The following is a 23,280-nucleotide window of genomic DNA, read 5'->3' on the forward strand; positions in this document are numbered from 1 at the left end:
CTGTCGTCCGCCTCCTTATTTTTCATTCCTCATCTCTTCATCTCTATTTCTGTAGCTCGAGATCCTCTCTGTGGATGCACTCAACCGATTTGAAACTGATCAGTTGTGCAGTTGATTTAAAAAAAAAGAAATTTCTTCAGAAATCACAACGATGCTACATGTAAATTTGCCGAGACCTCATCACCGGTGTCGAGCTAATTGGGGCTGTCATGAAAAAAAACTCAGTGTAATTGATGTGCACTTTGCACGAGGACAAGAACGTGAAGCACTGTCTGTGATTATTATTATTATTACGATTTTTTTTTGTTCCTGCTACGTTATGTGTTAAATTAGTTCCCGCTTCTCTGTCTCTCTTTGTATCTCAGACCTGCTTCCAGGCACAGAGTACGGCATTGGCATTTCTGCCATGAAAGGTAGCAACCAGAGTACACCAGCCACAATGAACGCCAGGACGAGTGAGTGAATTATGCTTTGTGCTCCACTGTAAAAAGCCAGTGAGTCACTCGCGCATGTACAACACAGAAATCACAGCGGGGAATCGCAGCATCACAGCAGGCTCGTGGGCTGTGGGTCGGCGCTGCCACTCCAACTACTAAAAGCCATTTTAGAAAATTAAGCAAAATATGTTTCGCCGTGACTTGTACTCTTCTCCAGAAGTGTTTGGTATTGTCGGCTTGGGTCAAAGTTCCCGTTACAACATTTTAAAGCTGTTATAATGCATACTTTTTTTTGCTAATGGCCCTCTCTTGATCCTTTATTTGAATATTTATTGTGTTGTTGAGTTGTTTGGCTGAAAGGAGAAAAAAATGTAACCCTTTGTCTGAAAAGTGAGTGCGTGGAGGTGCCTCGCTAATCTTTCCCCTCACGTTCACCATCAAGCACATCTTTCATCCAGGTGCAGTTATTTTAATGGCTAAAGGTTTTCTGCACTTTATAAAAAATTATGCTTCCATTTGTCTTACAAACAAGCTCGTTGTAACGCCTCTTTTCCCTGCACTCGTTTTGAACTTTAAAATGCATCACATCTGTCGCATTTCTCTTAAAGAGCTTTAAGAGAGCCGTTTATGAAGACAGCTTCATGGCAGCGCCGGTGTTACCTTAAGCCAGAGCTGCTAAAATAATCATTTCATTTAACACACATTTACATCAGGGGTTTTTTTATGTCTGTTTGACCTCCTAAAAAGCCGTGAAACACCAAAGGTTCAGGCAAACAAGGCGGCAGATGATTAGCTGAGGATTAAACATTGATGATCCACTGGGCAAACTGGGTTACTCATTCTGCAGGGAAGAGAACAACTCACTTAAAAACACAAGAAATATAAAAAGATTAAAGGAGACAGTCAGATCGTTGTGGTAATATGCATTAAACCCATTGGAAACGCTGTAAATGTTTTATTAGTAATGGTCTGTCCTTTAATGTGAGAACTGCACCACAGTTACACAAGTAGACAAGAGTATAGCAGAAACTAAACATGAATTAAAAAACATAGTAACCAGTAGCAGTAATTATGTTTCCACTGAAATCATGAAAGCAACATTTTTGTTCTTATTTTTAACCATTTCGAGCTAGATTTACTAACCTGAATAAAAGTACTGTTGGTATTTACAAAAATGCGATGACAAGGCTGTGAGATGTTTGCGACCACACCTGTTGCATTTCTGAGAGATCTTTTCTCAAGGTGCAAAATAAGGACAGGAGGATATTCAAGCGCGCAAACTGATAGCGCTTGATAGTGAAATGAATCTTTCTAACCACATGTGCGAGCACTATTTGGGGATTATGCTCACGTGATGTTTTACCTTGTTTAGTAAATCTGGCTCTAAATTTATTTGAAAATATTGTTAAAAATCCAGCGCAATTGTGTTGCCCTCAAATGTAGAAAACAACATGTCAAATCAAATTTGAATCAGTGAATATTTCCATAAACTCTTATTTTGTTTTATGCAAATGCACGCGAGCACGTACTGTAGGTGACACAACACAGTAGTATTTTCCCAAATGACAGCAGGTGGTAATGGGCTAAGAAGCTGCAAAGACAGTTGAGAAGACGACTGAGAACAACATTAATATAAATACTTGTGAATTTGAAGGAGGATTAAGAGGAAGGTCCCTCAAAGGTCATGTATTTTTTCGATGTGCACCCACTCAGATATATCTTTCAGGGTGAGAGTGTTACATGAATCTGGGCTGGAGTTTTGAGTTTAATTTTGAGTGTTGCTTTCCCTGTTTTAGCTCTGGATGTACCTATGAATCTGACTGTGACGGCTTCCACGGACAACACCATCACTCTGAATTGGGGCATAGTCCAGGGCCCCATTGACCACTACAAGGTCACCTACACATCAGCCTCCGGCGTCACTAATGAGGTAAAGAACACTGAAACGATAACCATGTATATGTCTGATTTGGACCTTGTTTAACTCATCTTCCCTGTTCTAGCTGACGGTGCCTAAAGACATCAACACCACCACTTTGAAGGACCTGGAGCCTGGGACTGAGTACACCATCACTGTAGCAGCAAGAAGAGGAAGACAGCAGAGCACTGCAGCTACCATAGACGCCTTCACAGGTAGGGAGCGTAGTCTAATTTCATATAGTGAAGGACTAACTTTAAAGTGTTTAATGAAGATCAGCAGAGACGTGCATACAGATAACATAATGATGAGATCATTTCCTCGACAAACAGTCTCCCTTTGTCTTTTCCATTGCAACAGCTTCAACTAAACGTTCCTAAACAGCACTCATTTAATCCGTTCAGGCTTCATAAGGAGCTCAAATAAATTCACTCACGAGCGTCTCTGCACAGACAAAGACATGAAAGATCAGCCCATTACTACGGAAAGCTGGAGAACACTTCTAAAGACGGTATAGGGTGTAATGAAGTTGAATGATGGATATAGTGAACTAAAGTGTGACATCAGGTGAGGGGAGTACCGCTTAAAGAAAATGGAGGACCGTGAAAGACTTCGAAGGAGCAATTAGCAGAGGCAAATTATTCCAGCCCGTTAATGAGCTTGTTACAAGCGCTCCTAATTGCACCTCTCTTTTGCATCTCAATGTATTTGTGTTTCTGTTTCTTCTTACTCCGGTTCGTACCACATTCTCTCCCTTTGCCGTCACGCTCTGTGCTGTCTGCTCGCCCTGTTTTTCAGCTTGATGTTGCTCCTTTCTTTTCAATCACTTCGTTTTCCTCTAAACTCACATCCATCCGCCCAACTATACGTCGGACCGCCTGTCAGGCTACTCCACTCTGGTAGTTCTTTGTTTTTTTTTTCTTTTTCCGAAAGCTTGACGTGAGTTTCAGTTGCACAAAGGCCGGTTTCAGAGATGATGGACATGCAATCACCTGCCATCATTCCTTTCTTTACCAGTGTCATTATCATCATCTCTTTTTCTTTATTGCTGCGGCCATCGTTGTTGTCACCGCCGCAGCGTCATAATCATGTCATCCTACTTCTAATCTTTTTGTTATCTCGCACTCCTTTGGTAACACCACTTTAACTGTCTGGGGAGACGTGAAGGAATGATACGATGACAGATCAAGAGAATCAGAGGACAAACCATAAATTACCTGTCATCTTCTCATCCACTATTCACTTATTGGAGACATCTGTCCGCCTTCACTCAGGTATACTCAGGTGATGCGTTCATTTGCATGTTTCCAGCATTTATGCGTTCAGAGTTTTCTAATACACGATCTGCACATCAGTAAGAGTAACCATAGAGATAAAACATGGACTTATCTTCTGGGTCCAAAAAATGAAGCTAATGCGGACCTGCACTTTGTCTGAAGGCCACCAGATGGCGATAGCTGCAGTAGCTATGTATATTGGAAACCAGCTTTCTCTTTTGACCTCTGTAAATGCTTGCAAACACTGATGAGTTTATGCGCTCAGTCACTTTTAGGACATATTTATTTATGACTATTTCAAAAAATCTTCTCATACTGCGTTTCAAAACAGAGGATTATCTGTGGTATGAAACGGCTTACGAGTCAATCACAAGTCAATAGCCAATGAGTGAGCAGTTTCACAGTCAGAACCGCCTCTCTTTGTCACGTGAGTTTTTAAAAATGACCATCTCGAGACTTTTAAACAGGACAACCCACTGGGCACGTCGCGGTAGCTATGTTCATATTTATGAAGTGTAGAAGTGTAGTGAATTATGACAGATTATTAAGTGATTTATTTTGTCACACTGGGATGTGATTCTTAATATAGTCCAACCTCCGAAGATGTTAAACCCCATATTTTTGCGTTTAATAGCATCTTTATATTCTAACCTTTTAACCAAAGTCCTTTCAGACTCAGAGTGTAGCCTGTTTCCACAGACTGCTTGTCGCAAGATCCTCCATCCTCAGCTAGAGATAATATTAACTTTTCTTTTATTAACTATGAAGTTGAAGTTTTTTCCCAATCCATGACAAGGGTTTCTCTTTAAGGAAACATAATTTTCTCTATAAAAAAGTTCCATTAATATCTACAAAGGTGAGTCACATTGTCATCTCACATCACCCACATTGCCTCTATGTGGTCTTACTTGCTGTTAAACCATTAACTAGCTTATCACTGTCATCTTGATCAAAGACGGCACTTTCATCACGTCTGTGGAATTTTGCTTCACACAGACTCTCGACCGCTTTTGCATTTTTTTCATATTTAATCAATGCGTAGCCACAATCTTCTCTTTTTAAAGCTGCTCTGGAGACACGTTTGGATCTTTTTCGTACCCCGTCTCTCCACCACTGTTGAGATCATGAACGCACACAGGCACTGGTATCGTGAGGTCTATGTGATACAGAATTTCTGCTGACTGCACATGGCAGTAATGCATACTGACAACTTGTGAAGAATAATAAAAGGCAGCAGCTCACCAAGAAGAATACAGATGCAGGCCAGTGTAAACAATGCAGGTTTCATATGATGATTGATTGCAAAGAAAACTCCGCAGGATGCCTGTAATCCTGGCAGTTCAGGAAAGTCAGTGTTGCCACATTTCCCCTGCTTATACATCCACGCATGGCTAATTAAATTCAAGTCCTCTTGCATTTGTTGCTGTGTCAGCTGGTACACTACTTCATATTCATTACATCATCTCCCGTCCAGGTCATACATTTTGACAACAGCATCTGCTACTATCATCCTTTTTCCATTTTCTTATTATGAAGAGTCCCATCACATCTTCATCCTAACGGCGGGTAATCTCATTAGTTTCCCTTTTTATGACCAATTAATTCATTACTGCCACATGATTGTGGTTTTCTTTGACTCTCACCTTCCCCATCAAGATTACACCCAAGGCTAATTTTCTCAACTGTATTATAAACGGTCTGTTACATCATCGAGGACGGCTTTCATCCATCACTTAACGGCTTGTCTGTCATCTATAATGACAGCAACTGCCTGTTTTTTTTTTTCCCATTAACATTTCGTGCTCATAGCAGGATTTTTGCCTGTCCTTGAAAGCTCCTCGGTGACCTCTAAACCCCCTCGTTCCTCCAGGAATCAGACCTGTAACCCACCTCTACTTATCAGAGGTGACTTCAGACTCTGTGTCAGTGGCGTGGAGCGCCCCAGCACCGCCCGCTGAACTCTTCATTCTGAGCTACAGCTCTGCCGACGGGACCGACACCTCTAAGGTGACACTGCATGGCTCCAAGACGAGGTCACTGATCCAGGGGCTGCTGCCGTCCACTCATTACACCGTCAGTCTAATCACAATACAGGGGGACGTTGCTTCAGAGCCCATTACGGCTTCACTTACTACAGGTGAGCTGCTTGAATGATGGAAAAAAAAGTTTGTAAGTGATGAAAATAGAGAAACATCAGCAGCAAAATAAAGGTTTGTGACTTTGTGGGGGTCCTGTCCAAGTAGATATGCACACTTAGGGTCATAGTAATTTTGTTTGTCTATGTGTGGCAAGAGTACATGCATTTTTCTGCAACTCCGACCCAATGATTGTGAATTTTTTTTAAATGTAAATAGAATCCAATCATTTGCAAAACCCATAAAGTTATATTAGAAAACACATGAAATGTTTTAACTGAGACATCCAGCAAAAAGATGCTATTTCTATGACAAAGATGACCCAGAGGCGTTGAATCCTATATCAGACCCAAGAGTCCAGCAGCCAGTCTTCTCAACTCCCAGTCGTTTGTTGACTGTTGTGAAAAAATAGTTGATGTTACACAGCACATTGTCTCACTTAAAACATTTAATATGTTTTTTATGTTCTGTGAATAAAATATGGCTTTGTGAGATTTACAAATCATTGTATTATGTTGTTATGTTGTTATTTACGCAGCATCCCAGTTCATTGGAAAGTGAAGAAAAAAGATGATCATCACAACTTCTTGAAGCTCAAAGTATTATTTTTAACACTACAAAACCCCAAGGATCCTAAATATTCTGAGTCTAGTATTATTCAAGACAATCTCACACCCCAGAAGCTCTAAATTAGCAATGCTTTGTATTTGTGCATGTAAAATGACATCAAGTTCCCAGCATTTATTTATTTGTTTTAGCTTGATCTACTTAACAATTAAGAAAGATTCCAACTCTAATCACCTTAATCATATTTATGAATGAGGGATACAATGTAAAAAACAGAGATGGGGAACAGGAAAGAAAGGATTTTGGGGGAGCAAAATATTGAATTAACATGTATGAGGTAGCGTGTAAAAGGAAAGAGAAAGAAAATTAGTTTAAGAAATGGAAATACAAAGTGATTTTAAATTAAATATGTATTTGCAGAAATGCTTTTTTTAGGCTTTCATTTGCGCAGCACCACAGCAGAATGACTTTTGTAATTAGAAACTGCCTTGGAGGCTTTTTAATTTTTTTCATTTTTCTCCTTTTTTTCTGTTCAGATGTAGATGTAGAGATGCAGTGCCAAAAATAAAGGTTTTGCTCCTCAGTGCTATCAGATGGTTGAGGTTTGCACAGTTGAAGCTAACCTCAAAAACCCAGATGTAACGTTGGATTATATTTGAGAAAAAACAAGTGGCTAACAAGTGTCAGCCTAATGGAGTGAAGGCCATGCAGTAACAGAAAGGAGCAGTCTGCTTGTTTTGTTTTTCCTGTGTATTCACCCATTTAAGTATATTCTTGTCTTTTTTTCTTACATCTTAATTACGGTTTCTCTATCACTTCTCTCCATGTCTTATTAACCTATTTTACCTTCAGCGACGCCACCGCGACCCCTCGTTAATTAGTACAGTATTTCTGTGTCATTTTTCTGCAGACTTTCTAAATTCCAGTTTAATTGGCAGATTATGAAAAGAAGCTCTCCCTATTCCATTTGATTGCGACTGTGCTATTTACATCTCAGAGAGAAGAGAGATAAATGAATGAGAAGAGGGTCAGTATTATAACCTGCCGGAGAGTTTGACAATGAGCTGGAAGAAAGAGGATCGCTCTCTTTCTTTGTAGCGAGGGGGACAAAAGGAAGAGGATGAGACAAAAAAATAATGGAGGGCTGGAGACAAATGGAGAAAATAGGAGAGCCAGCAGTAAACAATAGAGATGTTAACTTAGCATCGGTGGCAGAAACACCTGCACATGCCGGTTTCAAACACCCCCTTGGCAGCTTGGAGCCTCCGCTTTCTCGCTTTACATTCACGCACACACAAGAGGCAGATTTTCAGGGGGTGAGATTGGATGGGATGGGACAGATGTACACTATTTCTTGCACCGGTCTTTACGCTGTGATCATTTTAGCGCCCTGCTTTGATCTCACGTGTTTGAACGTGAGCATTGATGGGGGGCTGCTTGCTGCCTTGAATCACTTGCTACACTTGAACTGTGCTGCATTAAGATTTAACCACAGTTTTACTTTATGGTCCAGCTCCGCTTTGGCTGACATAATGCAAAAGTGACTAGCTGTATATCTCTGCCTGCGCCCCCCCCCAGGAACCTTTATAAGAGAATAAATTTTTACAGCCATTATTCTTTCTTTGGCTCTACATTTGCCAAAGCAAACGTAATTAGTAAAACATGCACGACTTGAATAAATGCAACTGTATTCCATGCGAGCAGACTTTAAATTAGTCCTCTTCCAAGAATTTGAAATCTCCTGCTTTCTGCGTGGGAATAATAGCCATAATTCTTCTCAAATCAGGGAAGAGAGAGTGTAGCAGTCGTCTATAAGTGCTCTTACCCATCGCCCACAACAGGAGATGGAAGCGATCTCTTAATCTTGATCTTTGTTTTTTTTTTGTTCCATTCTCGTACGTTCTTATTTTTTTTTCTTCACTGTCTAAATATCTTTCTTTTTTCCCCTAGGATCTGTCAGGGCTTTAATTGTTTGCTCAAATTGTCTTCACCGTAACCTTTTCCGTGGCAGCTCAGTGGTCTGAGGAGACATATAAAACAGAATTTTGGCAGGGGAGGGGTCTCCTCTGTGTAAACCCTGCTCAGCCTCAACATTAACGGTTGTGTTTTTTTTAGCTTGATGCTGCTCAGTTTCTTCTCGCTAATCTTTTGATGGTGTTTTGTTCGTAATAAAAATGTGCATTAAAAATTCACACAGTCTCGCAGACCCAAGGACAGCTCTGTTTCTATGTAAATTTAATGAAGAGGACATTAAATGTGGACAAAATGAGGGTTACTGAACTACTCGGGCCTTCAAGGGCAGTCTTTCTTATAGATTTTCATGAAAATGACTGAATTAGCTTTGTACATAACATAACATGCTCCTATTATATGCTGGGGCTCATCCTTTTTTTTTTATACCATTTGAACCGCATGACAGTGTTTTCTTTCTCATCGCACTTTTAGGCATGGACCCACCAAAAGAGATGATGGTGTCGGACGTCACCGAGGACGCCGTGACGATCTCTTGGATCAAACCGCTGGCTCCGTTTGAATACTATAAGCTGTCCTACCAGTCGGCCAGAGGTAGCGTGCACATAACTGCAAACCGTGATGTTATTCTTAAGTGCATTTGAATAACACGCTATTTATTATATTAGCATACACAGAGCACACTGCTGTTCCTTGTTACAGTTAAATGAGCATGGCATTTGCTGTAGGAGGCTCCCTCTGATGTAAGATACATTTTGTAGCAGAGCGCCGTGCCACACACCTAATTAATTATAACATTTTATCAGTGAAAGGTAATTGAAATTTTAATTAAAATTCCATATTTATTAAGTATTTTCCCTGTGATGCAAAAAAAAATAAAGGAACAGCAGCTGGCTACGCTGCGTACCCTGTACGTGAAGAAGGAGATCAGTGTGACAGTTCTGGTGTTCAGGTGCTGGCCTCTCTCTCGTGTCCCCTGCAGGTCGAGTAGACAGCGTGATGATTGACAGCGATGTTACAAACTACACCCTGTCCAGTCTGTTTCCTGCCACAGAATATGAGATCAGTCTCAAAGCTGTCAGCGGGAGTCAGGAGAGCAGTGTTGTCAGCACTTCCGTCTTCACAGGTAGGAGCTAACCACAGAACCATTAGGTCCATATTGTTGTGGGGGCCCTTCGAGACCGGGTTTACTCATGCAGGAAGAACGTTGAGGAGACTCCGATGTCTTACACAGAAACAGTTAGTGCAGGAAACTCAGCCAAGGAGAACAGAGTGTGGTAGCTCAGGTGGACACATGTAAAGGTATTCAAGTGTGCTGAGCTGTTCTCCACATAGTGCCCTCTCTTTATATAAAACCTTATTGCATTGCGTGTTTGTTCCAGGTCTTAAATAGCTGTAAGGTATTTCTAAGACACCTAAAAAAGAGCTGCTGTCTACTATAGTTCTGCTATAATGTCTCAAGTAAGGCAACACTGTGAATGACTGGTAAGTGAGCAACCCCACCTCAGAGTGACACGACCTAAATTTCCCTCTGCAGAAAAATAAATGAATAAAAAGCTTCCACATTTTCGCAATAGTGAAAGACATACCTAACCATCGATTGTTATTCATATACACAATTGTTTTTCTCTTGTCAGGTTTTATGCATGTACTGTAGTTAGGTGCCTGTGCAAAGGATGATGTTACTAACCTTTAATGTTCTGGTAAGCCCATTGTTTCTCCAGCTAGCAGCAGCGTCCATCGCCAGGCAGATAGCCATACAGTCTTTATCCCGTCTCCTATGAAGATATGTTGGCTAACAGCAAACATACTGAGTATAGTGAGTTAAGTACAAAAGCAAAGCAAACTGAGCAGTAATGGACTGAAACAGGTTAAATTAAAGGTAGGCCACTAATGACCATGCTTATACTCAATTTATCAACACCAGAGTTATCATAGTTTTGTATTTTCTAATTATTATTATTTTCTCTTTTTTAATTGAGACTTTTCTTCTTAACTTCAGACAGTTTCCAGAGTGGATTTTATAATTTCAGTTTAGTTTTTATTGTTTGATTAAATTATTATTGTGTAGAGGGCATAATGGATTTTTATTATAATAAACTTTTCGAATCTTTAGTATTCGATTAACTATAATATTCTGATCTAGACATTGTTGTCCTTAATTAATATTAAGAGAAACAATCACAGCTGTGTTTCTGAAATCGAATTGTTTACTTTTTCTTCTCCTAAAAAAGGAAACAGTAAATTAAAAAATGAGTCAATCAAAGTCAGATAATCTGTAAAATAGTTTACGTTTAATTTTCTGAAGATCACCTCACAGGTTAGTGGTATTTTGTTCTCCTCTGAGGTCGTAAAATCACAGTGCTGACAGTTCTCGAATAAAGTAAGTCTTGCTGTGAGAGGGCAGCAGAAGGACAAATGTTTGCCATGTAAAATAAATGAAGAGTTCCTCCCCTGCTAGACTTTCGGGTCAATTGCTCTGTCCACAGCTATAACAGCTGTGTTCAAAACGAGCAGCAGACTAAAATGCACACACAAGTATGCACACAATCCAAGGGTGAAGCTCATGTTGTAGACGGTGCAGTCTCTGCCGCTGCAACAGATGAAAGCGTCCACTCCGTGACCCAGTAATTGGTAACCTGCTCCCAGCTCCATCTCACTGTCTTCTATCTCTCTGGCTGCTCTCCTGCCTCCTATCTCTATCCTTTGACTCGCTTCAGTCTTTTAGCACTGTGATGTCTCTCTCTGTCTCGCCCATTCTGCCTCGATTTCCTCCTCTCCTCCTTCCTCCGTCTTCTCTGCCCTACCTCCCTCCTTTGTTGTGTCTTCAGAATTTAATGAAATCAAAGGTCTTGTGTTTTCATGCTTTCAAAATTAGCACCAAATCATAAGTTAGGTAAAAATAAAACCTCGCCGTTGCACACACGTGTGACAATGAGATACCATTCTTCTCTGAAGAATTCCGCTAACCTGAGATTAACACACTCTCCCAGTGCTGTATTCAAAATGCTCGGTGTACGTGCAAGAGAGGGGAAAGGGAAAGCTGAGGAGAGCGCAGAATTGGAGCGGGAACAGGCGAGTAGAAGGTGTGTTTGCATACCAATGAGACCTGATTCACCTGGAGCGGCAAGGTTCAAGAATCCAGTAAGAAAAAAGAAGCTGAAAGAGACCCTTTCCCTTGTTTTCTCTTTCTCCCCCCTGCCTCGCTTCCTGCCTCCTCCTGTTCTTTATTATCAGCGCCTTCTTCCAACAATCCCAGCGTGGGTACAATGAGCAGAGACGGAGGGGCTGTAATAGCCTGAAAAGAACATAACTACAAAGTCAAGCTTGTTAGAAATGGTAAACAACATTTTCCTCACATCCAAGAATGCTCAACCAGGGACACTTTTACACTGCTTTCAACAACAATACATAAACAAGGGATTTGAAAGCGTAATCCAACACTGCCTGGTCAAGTATGTAATAACTTGGGTAACGCTGCAATTTCGACTTACTTCACATCCGTAATCAATTACTGTGCGAAGGGCTGAGAAAGCGGGGAGCCATATTTCATTTTGCAAGCGCAGCAGGTACTGCTAATCTAAGATGAATTTGGCGGGGGTGACACTAAATGGACTGTGTGAAGGCCTGTTTAAGGGCTAATGACGGTGCTCATTAGCAAAGTGTCAGGACCCCCAGTAAAGTATTACTCTTCCCAAAACTGAAGTTTGTGGAAAGAACATTAACATCCTCCCTGCCAGCTGCGTTAAGAGAAAACAGAGGAGGGGAATGCACTTGCTTTGTTAATTGAAACATGCTTAAAATGGTCCACACAATACCAAATAACACTTAATGAACATCAGAGATAACACATAAATTGACAGAAAAACAAAAGGCATAATGCCAGGCATGCAGAGGAAATGGTAAATACAAAAATGGAAAAAATTTGACTAAAAAGGGTAATGAAAATAAAGGAAAGGAGAAGAGAAAATAGGTTTTTATTCTTTTTTTTCATCACTAGTGGATTAGGATCACTAAAAAAAGAAATGGCACAGAAATAGTTAACAGTCGGTGACTGTTACATGTTTGCTAAGAAACAGTTCTCGAGTAGGGATTGCAATAATGTGCAGCTCCACAAAACAGAGAACTCACTTTATCAGCAGGACAGTTACCGCTATGCTAATGTTATGATAATTATTATTTTCTGTGAATTTACATAATGATCTTATCTTAAAGACTCCTTTAGGTTCAGCTACTAAGTGCCACAAAACCAGTAATTAATCTTTACTTAATGATTGGGCGTAATGACTGGTCTCACATTTTAAATGACTGTGTGAGTGAGCATTTTACCTACACTTGAAACACACTCAACATCCAACATCATCAGTCAACCGGTATCCCTGCGGCTCTAAAACGCCACAGATTATATGCAGCCAAAACACTGTTTATGTGTCTAAATATTTGTGCGCCTCATGAGTATTAACGCGACACCAGGAGCACGCATATACACGTTCAGCGTAGCTCCGAGGTTAATGTGTAGAGCATGCGGCTTTCTTTTGCTTTGCCACAATAATGAGAGGGTGTACAGAGATTTACTGGAGTTTTGTGTCTTACTGGCTTTAATGGCCACAGTCTCAATACAACGCAGGCTGACCTCGTGACCAAGCGGCACAGCTGGAGTGTTTCTGAAATATCCTACGTTGTGAATTACACACTAATAATGAGCTGAGAGCATATTTTCTGCATGTAACAGCAAGCCGAGCGCCCTAAATAAAACATATAACGACGACTTAGAACATCAAACCTCAATCATCTCCTCACCAGGACTGCTGCAGGTCTATCAGGTATTGCTGTGTTTGTGTTGTTTGTGTTGTGCCATAATTAAGATCTGAAAAATATGGTAACAAGAGAAGAAGAAATGGTTTCAAGCAACTGGTTTGCTGTGTGAAACTCTATATTTTTCACCCTAAATCATAGTAGTTTTGTTGCCTAAATCAAACCAAACAGTGGAAAAGAAATAAGCAGGTAAAAAGTAAAAAATATTGGGAGAAAAATAAGTCTAAAAATAATATGTTGCCTTTCTTATCTCTTAGATGAAAGGTTTATCCTTGAGCCATTCAGCTACATCAGTATGGTCCCTTCTGAGGATATTTGGCATGGATATCAACTGTCTGCTTATCCAGATATCATGGATGCAAAGAAAGTTCTGAAAAATATCCACTGTTCCCAAGGCTAAGTCAGAAGATGAGCCAATAAATCATCGTAGTACGACACATACTGTACATAATAAATACAAAGTTGTGATCAAATCATTTTCTGCAATCATATAATGGCCTGCATTTATATTCCCACTGGGCCTTGACTTCCAGATCTGAGTGAAAGTATATAGATAGCCTGAGCCTGTAATTCACCCATGCAATCAGTAGATGCAGTATGATGATTGAATTATCGCAGCTCTTGATGAAGGAGGATGACCTGTTTATTTTTTTCTATTTTGGCCATCTCTACTCTATCTCCATTGCCAATCTAATTGACTTGGCAAGGCTCCATTAAATTCACTTAAACCTTTTTGCAATTAAAGTAATGATTTTAATCAGGTTCGTCCATCTATCGCAGTGTTAAGAAAGAGCACAATTCTTTTTTTTTTATTATTCTGATGAGGGCAGGGCAACATTAATTACCTCATCTGGGCAGAGATTGGGATCACTCGCAGTGTTCTGTGTTCTCCTGCCACACTCTCTGCTGTGCCAAAATAACATGCCTGAGGAGAAATTGGGGTTGAAGCACTGAGGTTAAAGGTATAATTAAATTCAAACTCAATTTTGGCATGTCCAGCAGTCTGAGAACAAAATTAGGGAGAGGGTGTGAAACAGGAGGCCTAAGAGAATATGAAACTTTCGCATCACGGTGAAGTCACCATTAATCAGCATTCTTGCAAAGTTTTTTTGTCTCTGCAATTCATATGAATATATATCTCGTTGTTGTCAGTCTAATTAATAATTTAGCTGTGTCTCCAATTGAATTTCACACAGTGTTCAAAATACAAAGCTCTCTGCATATGAAGGGAAATATGATGCAGCTTGTTAATTTGTGAACAATTCAGTGATAAGTTATTTTCCATTAAAAGCGGTGATTGACAGAGTCAATTTCCCTTTTTCTTTTATTTGCTCTGAGCTTACTGGGCGAGAAATCCAGTGACAGCCAGCAGCTAAGAGATACATGATTTTACATGAACTTTGTTATGTGATACAAAAAGTAGTGTAGCAGTCTCCTGGTTTAACTATGCACAGTAATATAAAAAAGATCCTTAATTTCTCACATTTTACTAGGAAATCGGGAGTTTATGGAAACATATTAGCCAAGCTTTTTTTCCCACTTCTTTAAATAGACTTCAGGAATAGTTCTCCAGGCTTTTTGAAGGACATTGAAAACTCCTCTTTGAACATTGGCTGCCTTTTATTCTATTCTCTGTCAATCCGCGATGGATTTTGTTCCATACACGTTTGACAACAAGGTATAAACAAGGTACTTTTACTGCATTGGCCTTGTGTTTGGGATCATTGTCATTCAGAAAAATGAAATTAATGCCAATCAGATGCTTTTAGGATGGTACTGCATGGTAGATCAAAATCTGATTATGCTTTTCTGCGTTTATAATTACATCAATTTTGATAAGATCCAACACCACTTGCTAAAATGCAGACCCAAACAATGACAGAGACTCCACAGATGACTGTAGATACTCACTGATGTACATCTATCCCGACCTTTTTTATACATATTGATGATGACTTTTGATGATGACAAAAATTTGGATTCATTGCTCCATAAGACCTTTTCTATTCTGGCATTCCTCAGCCTTTTCCCCCACATTTCCCGTAAGAATGGCTTAAGTGAAGACTCATTTGAAGTGTAGATTAAGCAGCTGATAGGCTAGATACATCTCTCAAGTCCAGGGTCAGATTTTTGCTGGATTTCTTTCTTATTTCTTGAGGACATGACTTTCAAATACTCCTGATTGGCTGTAGATCTTTTTGGGGGACATGTCACTTCTTTTGTCATCCTCTTGTCCACTTCTGATTTTTTTTGGAACAAATTATGTATTTTTACAACAGGTTTCTAGACACAAAAAGGCCAATTTAAAATTTTAAAAGGGTTCTTTGGTAAGTTCTCTGTTATGTGTTATGCTCTCTGTTTCTCTCGCCTCTTGACTTGGGTGCCTATTTTTTCCTCAAATGATTTATAGGTCACTGTTAAGCAAGCTGACAAAAAATTGTATAGATTTGCACACGCTACAAACAAACAAGATCATTTCGACAATGTATAGCAAACATGTTGTGTTTGTCTGCAATGAGCGGACCGCTGTCATTCTTGGTTGTGATCCACAGCTGTCAATTTATCTGTGTAGCACTGACACAGTATCTCATAAATGATGGGGAAGATGTTCAAAGAGCCTGATATTATCTTTTGTTTAACTGTTGTGTTCATTCTTGTCTTGTATTGCAAACATAGCGATGGATATGCCGTCGGAGTTGACGGCCCTCAACATCACCCCTCAAGGAGCCCTGCTGAGGTGGAATCCACCCGTGTCCAATGTTGACAACTACGTGGTGACTCTCACACACAACCAGGGTGAGTGTGCATTCATTTGCTTGATTTGATGTTGGAAAGTCAGTGAAAGGACACCAATTAGATAACATCATTAACAACCATTAAACTGTAGCACGACACTGTGACTACTTCACATTAAAACACATGAAAACATTAGCTTATACTTCCTTACGTTGACAAAATTACTGTAGTGCCCATCTACAGTTGGCTCTAACTTTAGACCATAAATACCATACACACACACACACACACACACATATATATATATATATATATATATATATATATATATATATATATATATATATATATATATATTAGGGGTGCAACGATACACAAAATTCACGGTTCGGTTCGGTTCGATACTTTGGTGTCACGGTTCGATATTTTTTCGATACAAAAAAATGTTCATGCCTTTTTAATTTGTCATTTATTAAAATTATAAATATATATTTTAACTCAAAAGTACAGTTTTTAAATTTAACCCTAACCCTTGTGCGTGTTTTTTATTTTGACAGCGAATGCGCACCTGTGGACCACTTATGTGCAGCCCTGGTTATTTAGCTCGTCATATTGCAGCCACAGAAATTCTTTTGTCCATGAAACCATAAAGCTGCACTTTCTTTTTGCCTTATAGTCTGATTTGTCATAACTTCTCCGTTTTGTGGTAAGCTTTTCTTTGGCTGTCACTTCTTCACCCTGACCTGTCTTATTTGGCTCAGCAGAACTGAAATGCTTTTACACACGGACTCACATAAGCTCAGCGATTCTCTGCGCGATCAACCTCTCACATGTTTAAGCTGCAGGAGATTTCACTTGTCATGTTTGCATAGTAAGCTAACGATTAATAAGACGATGTCAGAGGAATTGGTGCACAAATTATCATCACTCACAGATCAGTGCTGTCGCTCTATATACACAGTTCGCGCGATTGCAAAGTGAAAGCAAAAAAACAAGCGCAAATTCAAACGCGACTTCAATATGTCACATATTGACAGTGGCTCACCGATGCCAATGACATAATTACCCAGCTACATTTCTGAAAGAATGCAAAAGCATTGACATATATTTTTCCTTCCTACAATAGCCCGACGGGCAGGGCAGAGATAGATTTTGGTAGCCCGACTGAAAAAATCGCTAGCTCCAGGACGTCGGGCTAGCGATATTGCAAGCCCTGTATCTGATTGAGGAATCACTCATCTTTGGAAAAGAGAGTTTATTACAGAGAAATGTCTCTTTCCAAAATAAAAGCTATACTATCCGCTTCTTCTGGGCTATATTCTCAGCAGCATAAGGAGAATCATGTGCTAACAGCTGTCTAAATGACTCGGCTAAAGTTAGTAGCATGCTTGTTGTTTTTGTCTTTGCACTAGGATGATGTCGGCGTAAATGTGCAGTCATATTCGTTGTGTTCCCACTAGTGCTTTCAGGTTAATCTCGTTGAAATGACCTTAACGCCACAACACGGCAAATCTCCGTTAACGAGCTACCGCCGATCGCCCCGTGTGTGGGGCTAGACGGCCAACACGTTAACGAGCTAACTGCGCTAACACACTAGTTCCCACCAATGTAATTGAGCATTGCATGACACATCCAACATACTGTTTTACTTTAGTCCATGACTCGCTTACCTTCAGGGTCATACGTCACATGAAAACCAAAATAATTCCAAACGCCAGATCTGAATGAGGGTGGGGGAGGTCCATGTGTCTTGCTAGCTTGCCCTGCGCTCTTCCTTCTGACTATGCTGTCTGTGTTGAGTGCTCAGTGGATCTGCGCTCGACAGTGCAGCCTAGGCGGAGTAGTCGAACGCAGATTCACTGAGCGCTCAACACAGACAGCATCGTCGGAAGGAAAGTTGATAAAATAAATTACAAATGTTGTATTGTTCGATACATATGCGTACCGAACCGAAAGCACTGTATCGAACGGTTCAATATCGATACGAATATCGTTGCAGCCCTAATATATATATATATATATACATACATACATACATACATACATATAGTAGTACTGTAGTAGTGGCAGCATACAGTGCAATGAGAGTCATCGGTTGCATGTGAAGATGTGACAGGTACCATCACAGTTTTCCCATTAAGAAGTGAGATCAGTGCAATGAGTCCTTTGAGGCAATATAGATCCATTTGTCTTGCTTTCAGAACAGTTCATTATGCTTGGTTAAACTGCTTAGCCTTGGCAAAAACAATGCAGTTACTAGACGGCATGCATTTCTGATGCAGCCCATGTCTTCAGCATCTGACAGCCATATCCAGACAGGTAAAAGATAGCCATATTGCTTGGCCCCTCAGAGCCAGTCTATAATGTGCTCCCTGAACCAAGTGGATGACTGCCAAGCAGCAGTAGGTACAGATATGGCTTAAAGACACTTGACATGCACACAACTAGAGCGCTGATATGTGTAGGTATAAAAGGTTTCCAAGAAATTGGATATTGTTTTACTAATAGGTCAATACAACACTCAACCAGTGTTATCTCATGCTGTTGTTATTTTTATAAACTGGCTGGGGAAAATGTAATGGGAAGCATCTTTCTCATTTGCACATGACCCCACGCAGTATGCCACGCCTGGAGTTATCCAGAGAAATTTGTATTACTCAGCTGTCAGAGTCTGAGTGTAAATTACACTCTGACTGACTGGATTGCAGCCAGATCATCACAGATACGGAGACAGCATCTATATGCTGGACACATATTTGGAAACCAGCCCCAGCCAAGGTTTAGAGAAGTGCAATGTAAGTTGTGGACAAATTCCCTTGAGTGTTAATGTACTAAACCAGGGTCAATAGTTAAATATTTCATTGTGCATTGTCCTGCATGACAAAATAGTTTTTATTGATGGAAACACCCACATAAAATAAAATCCAAGCCATCGTGGTATCAGAGATTAATGGTATCACATGGACTACGAATAATATATACCTGTCTACTGTAATGTTTTAGATTAATTAAAATGCATCAGTGCTCTTGTGATGTTTCTGTATATAAAAGGATGAAGGAGAAACTGAAAAAGGTTCAAAATATCCAGAACTGCATCTATAAGATGCTTCAGAACATCGTGTAGATGACCTTCCATCATTGCCACCTTAATTTAACACTCCACAACCACAAATACTGCCAGTGAGCCTCTGAATGTGGCATTGTTTTTGTATTATTATCTTTCTTAGCCTGAGCACAGTGTCTTACATGGTTTCATAATATTAAAGTAAATAAGAGCTCTCTTAATACTGAATGTGTAATGTGTAAATCACTGCACCATGGAGCCACACAGTTAGGAACAGAAAAATATAAAGTGCAATAAAAATTAAAATGAAATATTTCCAAGTTAAAATATTACTATGTACAATGTAGAAGAGAAAATAGTCCAGGTGTCACAAGGCGGAGTTATAAACTTTGATGTTTCCTGTGTTGGGAAACATTTTCAGAGATACACACTGCAATCTTTTTAGGATGGTTTAAATGTAGTAAACATTCATGTGTTTTCTGTGTTCTGTTTTTCATTTTCTAGTAACGGCTGATACTTTCCTCGTGGAAGGCAACAAGCAGGAACTGCAGCTGTCCAACCTCAAGCCAAGCACCACCTACTCTGTAGCCCTCTACGCCACCAAAGGACCACTTACAAGTGGCACCGTCATCACCAACCTCCAAACCCGTATGTATCCGTTTGATTCGGCTAGTACAGTGGGCAGCTGACTCAGCAGCTAGCACTGCCGTCTTCTTGCAGGCCTGAGTTTAGCCTACTGGGTCTGTGCAGGTGTCCTGGGCACATACAGTTTTATTTATAGCAAAAACTATCGTTATGTTAATTGTTAATTTTTCTGATACTTTTTTAATGACCAAGGGCAGCTGCTGCACTACCCTTGAAAAGTTGCAATGGATCATTCACCCCTCAAAGGGGATTAATAGAATTCAAAATAATCAGCTGTGCTATTTCTTACAAAAAATATATATAATTAATTATAATTAACAGAGAAAACTGCTAGTGCATATCAATTTAATAATAATGGATACTTTATTGATCCCCATGGGGAAATTACTTGTTTTTCTCTGCATTTGACCCATTCACTCAGTGAAGCAGTGGGCAGCCCACTAAGCAGGCACCCGGGGAGCAGTGTGTAGGGACGGTACCTTGCTCAGGGGTACCTCAGGGTAGCCGTTAAGTGGATTCGAACCGCCGACCTTCCGATCATGGGGCGACCACTTTACCTACTGAGCTATCCCTGGCCCATAATAAGTGTGCAAAATGGCAAAAACAAAATACTCATGCCACTGTTTTTCCTATTAATTGGTAACTAGATGGCAAGAAGGTGGGTCTTATATAATTCAGGCCTGTCACAGACTGACGCCTTAATGATACAAGAAGCAGTTATGTTATGTTATGTCGAACCCATAAAGGATAAAGAATACAGTGTCAGTTGGTTTAATTTCTGTCTGCATTAATATAGTTACACAGTAATGTGATTACTATTATTGGCACCTGCTGTATGAAACTATAGGAAAATATGACAATCAATATCAAGTAAAAAAAAAATATATATATATGTATAATAAGAAAAAAACGACAACTGCATAACGAATGTTCCCTGAGGGATAGAGACAAGGTATACCACATCAGTATGTGCATTGGATCCTTGCGAGACCTGAAAAATTAACTTCAACGTGCCTGTCAAGGCCAATGAGAGTGTTGCTGGCACAAGAGGCTTCGCCCTCCCTAAGGGGTATTAAAGATGCTGCACAGTCTCATCTCCTCAATCTACACTGCACTTCACAGGCTCTTTAGGCAGTAAGGAGCTGACCTGTGTTATATCTAGTTTCCTTCCCTCATTGGTTATATGCATAACACCCAGCCCCCTTTCAGTTGCAACCAGTGATACCCAGGCAGATAGATTAGGATGACTTGGCCCTAAATCAGCAGCTGTAGCAACAACTTGTGTGAGTAAAGGAGGTGAACACATCCACAGTGGCCAAATCGTTTCTGTATCTGTTCTCCGTGCACCGCATTCTTTCTCTGGAAGGAGCTGAAATCCATTCAGTGGTTTAGAACTCTCAGTTTATGAGGCGCCTTTAGGGATAGCAGCTTATAGCACCATATTTAAATAGACTGACAGAGAGAAAGAGAGAGTGGGGCAAAGGGCAGTTTATCCTAACACTGAATATATGTGAATATGGGGGTATTGTCACGGTCTACATCGTGGTGCAGAAATAAAAATTGCAGTGGGATTGAGGCTGTAAAAATGCCTCAGCTCTAACGGAGTGATATACTACCTTTCCTCGTCCTGCCAAACAAAATTCACATATTTGTTTTTGCACAGCCCTGCCCTGCATGTTCATGTTGAAAGGAACTTTGTCTCTCCAAAAGAAGCTGTGTGGTCAGGTAGTGTGGACTGCCTGACCACACTGGGATAACCATGCATTATTAATTACAGAGTCCAACTTCAACTCTGGAAAGAAACTTTCTAACTGGGAGGAAGATGGTATTTCTCTTGGTTTGAACCTCAGCGATTGTAAATCTATTATCAGCAGGACTGCGTGAGTGCTGGCTGGATGAGCCAATTCTCCCAAATCAATAGCTCATAGAGGTAGTTCAGGGGCCAGAAGCCCTCTGTCATGATGGGTGCCAACGATGCCTTGAGCCACAAGCAAGACTCCGAATGAGAGAGCACAATATTTTTATGCCGTTATCCAGTACACAAAAGGACTGCTTCGATGAAATTAGGACTTGCAATGAAAATAAGGTTCTTTCAAATCTAACCAGCTCCTTGTGCACGGTGACTCCAACCCCCTGACATGCAGTTAGCATTCTGAACTGAAAGTACTTATTTAGCATGGTTATCTCATGGCTCAGAGGGCTCTTTCAAAACAATGAAATAGTAGCTGTGGGTCTTTGGAGTGGGAACTATTGGAACCTTTTCTCCAGCAGAGTTTAGATTTCTTCCCTCACCTCAGGAGCAAAAGTTGATTGTGCTGTTGACGAGGTAATGCCAGGTGCCTGTTCAGTTGAAGTATCCTTGGACTATAGATCCTGCCATGCACTGTGCGGTGCACACATGGAACAAAGGTGCCCTCTCAGAAAGTCTGTTGAGCATTGCCTTTTGTGGACAAGAACTGTCACTGTTGGATAGCGAGGACCATCAACAAGAAGAAGAGAAAGAACCCAAAGCTTTGAATTGAACCTCCCTATTGCTCTGGTCAGCAGAGGCTCCACCCTCGAACCCCACAGCACCCAAAGAATTCACTGCTGCCTGATGCCAGACACTCGAGGACCCAGTCCTCCCGTGTCAGTGTGATGGCTGTTTTGGTGGCTCAAGGGTGTAACATTAGCACCATAATATTAGAAAGGTGGCTTTAACCTTTTAACTGAAACCAAGCAGAGCCTTTTGCTTGATGAACTTAAGATGTAAAACGATTGCTTACTATCTAAAAGAAAAACAACAATAAAAACTGGACTGTTTTGAACTTGTCCAGTCCTGATGTTAATGGCACTAAAACCAGAGACATGAAATCTGCCAATGAAGAAAGGAATTCTGTAGACATTTAAGAGCTCGAACACAGTGGAAAGTAAGAGTGGGAGAAACTACCAGATGACAGGTGCAAGAAGTCATCAGTGTTGTTTATACAGCTCACTGCATTCTTGCCTTTTAGGGCTCCAAGATCACTGCTGTTGGATGAAGGCAATGCTGGCTGGCAAACTCACCTGCATATCAAAGTCACACTAGCTGCAGAAGCTCTGATGGGTGAACCAGCAACACAAAAACAATATTGAAAAGAGGGAATTCTGTCTTTTTACAGCCCTCATGATATGTTTACCCTAAAATCTGCTCCTTTGTATCAGGATTATAACATTAAACTTTATCTGCACCATCTGCTGCTTTGATATCCCACCCACCCACCCCCATTTATTGCAAACACAAATCTGCTCCAACTTAAGAAATATGATTTAACAATAAGTAGCTGTAATGTTTAAATAATTCAGTATTTACTGCAGTGTGTTTTTCTTGCCTTATTCATATTCTGCGCACTAAATCCTGACAAATAACCAAAGTTATTGACTTACTTATGCTGATGTCACCATGAAGCTACCTATTTGTTACAATGGTATTACCCACTTTGTACCACTCTTGTAAAGGGCTACCTTTACCATCTTTCATGACAAGTTTTTTGCATGCATGCATCAAAGTTTGGAACAAAAAGACTAACAGCAAGAATTTCAGGCATACTTAATATTGTGATGGATTGTTTCACAGTGCCAGTCAGGTGTATGTACACCTTTATTACATAATTTCCTCAGGGATTAATAATGTATTCTGATACTGATTTAAATAGCTTTGATTCTTTTTCAAACCTGCTGCAGAGAGTCTGTATTC

At 40.3% G+C, this 23,280-nt stretch overlaps 1 protein-coding gene and 1 long non-coding RNA gene across 5 annotated transcripts in view; one reads left to right on the top strand and one right to left on the bottom strand.

Moving 5' to 3' along the window:
* tnr (tenascin R (restrictin, janusin)) overlaps positions 1-23,280 on the top strand; it is a 216,458-nt gene that overhangs the window by 165,001 nt on the left and 28,177 nt on the right. For 3 of the 4 annotated variants that reach the window (XM_082513738.1, XM_082513735.1, XM_082513736.1), the window contains exons 17-24: positions 366-455; positions 2,234-2,367; positions 2,441-2,570; positions 5,503-5,769; positions 8,780-8,899; positions 9,288-9,431; positions 15,797-15,916; positions 19,425-19,568. In XM_082513738.1, the coding sequence (XP_082369864.1) occupies positions 366-455; positions 2,234-2,367; positions 2,441-2,570; positions 5,503-5,769; positions 8,780-8,899; positions 9,288-9,431; positions 15,797-15,916; positions 19,425-19,568 (1,149 nt within the window). The remainder of the gene's footprint in view (positions 1-365; positions 456-2,233; positions 2,368-2,440; positions 2,571-5,502; positions 5,770-8,779; positions 8,900-9,287; positions 9,432-15,796; positions 15,917-19,424; positions 19,569-23,280) is intronic. The other variant, XM_082513737.1, reaches the window with a different exon arrangement.
* Positions 12,297-17,848, bottom strand: LOC309694032. Its single transcript, XR_014272778.1, has 3 exons — positions 17,527-17,848; positions 13,966-14,045; positions 12,297-13,172 (listed from the first exon to the last, which is right to left on the bottom strand). It is a non-coding gene; the product is annotated as an uncharacterized lncRNA (long non-coding RNA).

Source organism: Aulonocara stuartgranti (genome assembly GCF_965226115.1).
Source record: "Aulonocara stuartgranti genome assembly, chromosome: 18".
Lineage (NCBI taxonomy): Eukaryota > Metazoa > Chordata > Actinopteri > Cichliformes > Cichlidae > Aulonocara > Aulonocara stuartgranti.